Source organism: Perkinsus marinus (assembly GCF_000006405.1).
Source record: "Perkinsus marinus ATCC 50983 genomic scaffold scf_1104296962588, whole genome shotgun sequence".
Lineage (NCBI taxonomy): Eukaryota > Perkinsozoa > Perkinsida > Perkinsidae > Perkinsus > Perkinsus marinus.
Window position 1 is genome coordinate 1 of NW_003205372.1, and position 1000 is coordinate 1000.

The following is a 1000-nucleotide window of genomic DNA, read 5'->3' on the forward strand; positions in this document are numbered from 1 at the left end:
CGTTTTACGTGAAGTGGCGTAATATTCCATGTGAAAAACGCGATATGCAGTAGTCGTGAAATATATTTTTCATATCACGGCCGCCCGTGAAACTCCATTGTATGATTTCATATACGTTTACTTTTATATAGAAATTTTGGAGTTTGAAAATTTATATTTTCGTAGATACTTGACCAAGAAGTTGCATATTTCGTATCCCAACGGCTCTCCTACTCCGATTCAAGCACAAGTGTGGCCAGTAGCTTTACAGGGTAGAGATATAGTTGCGATAGCAGAAACAGGCAGGTGAGATAAGAGGAGGAGAAGGAAGAAGAGTGGTAATTGTTGTTGTGGTGTTATAGGAAATTTTTTTCGTAATTTGAGGAAATTTTTGTGGGGAAAAATTCCGGTGATTTATGCACAAATTCATGTTTTTTTGTGTTTTTTTGTAGGGGGAGTTGTAATTTTTTGTGTAGTTTGTGATTTTTGTGGTGAAAAAGTTGTGCGGAATTGAAAAATTTCGAAGAATAAAAGGAAAATTTGGTGTTTTTTTTCTACGCGCATGAAGATATGTGATGAAGTATTTATGTAAACTTTTTGTTTTTTTTCTGTAATTTTTCGCGGGTGGGATAAAGAGGTGGAGCTGTAATTATGATGGTAGGGAATTGATGTGTTAGAGAAGAAATTTTTGGGAAAAAAGGAAAATTTGATGATTTTGTGTTTTTTTATCTTTTTTTCTTTTCGACATTTGTTAAGTGTTATCATATTATTGTTAATTTTTTCTTCTGATTTTACGATTCTTTAATTTGAATAGTATCTCCCATTGGGACAGCTGCAGTGGAGTCCCGATGTTGTTGTTGTTTTTCCCAGTGGAAAAACGTTGGCTTATCTCCTTCCTGCAATCGTCCATTTGAATAATCAACCACCCGTGACGATCCCAGGCGAGCCGATAGTGTTGGTGTTGGCGCCTACAGAGAGTTGGCGAGTCAAATCGCGGAAGAGGTAGTAGTAGTAGTAGTAG

The 1000-nt window shown here is 36.4% G+C and overlaps 1 protein-coding gene across 1 annotated transcript; it reads left to right on the forward strand.

Moving 5' to 3' along the window:
* Window positions 1–131: 131 nt before the first annotated feature.
* On the forward strand, window positions 132–285 carry Pmar_PMAR015406 (hypothetical protein; the record flags this gene model as incomplete). Its single annotated transcript, XM_002771688.1, has 1 exon — window positions 132–285. A coding segment is annotated over one exon (154 nt), but the record flags the coding sequence as incomplete, so codon positions are not given.
* Between the last annotated feature and the right edge of the window lie 715 nt (window positions 286–1000).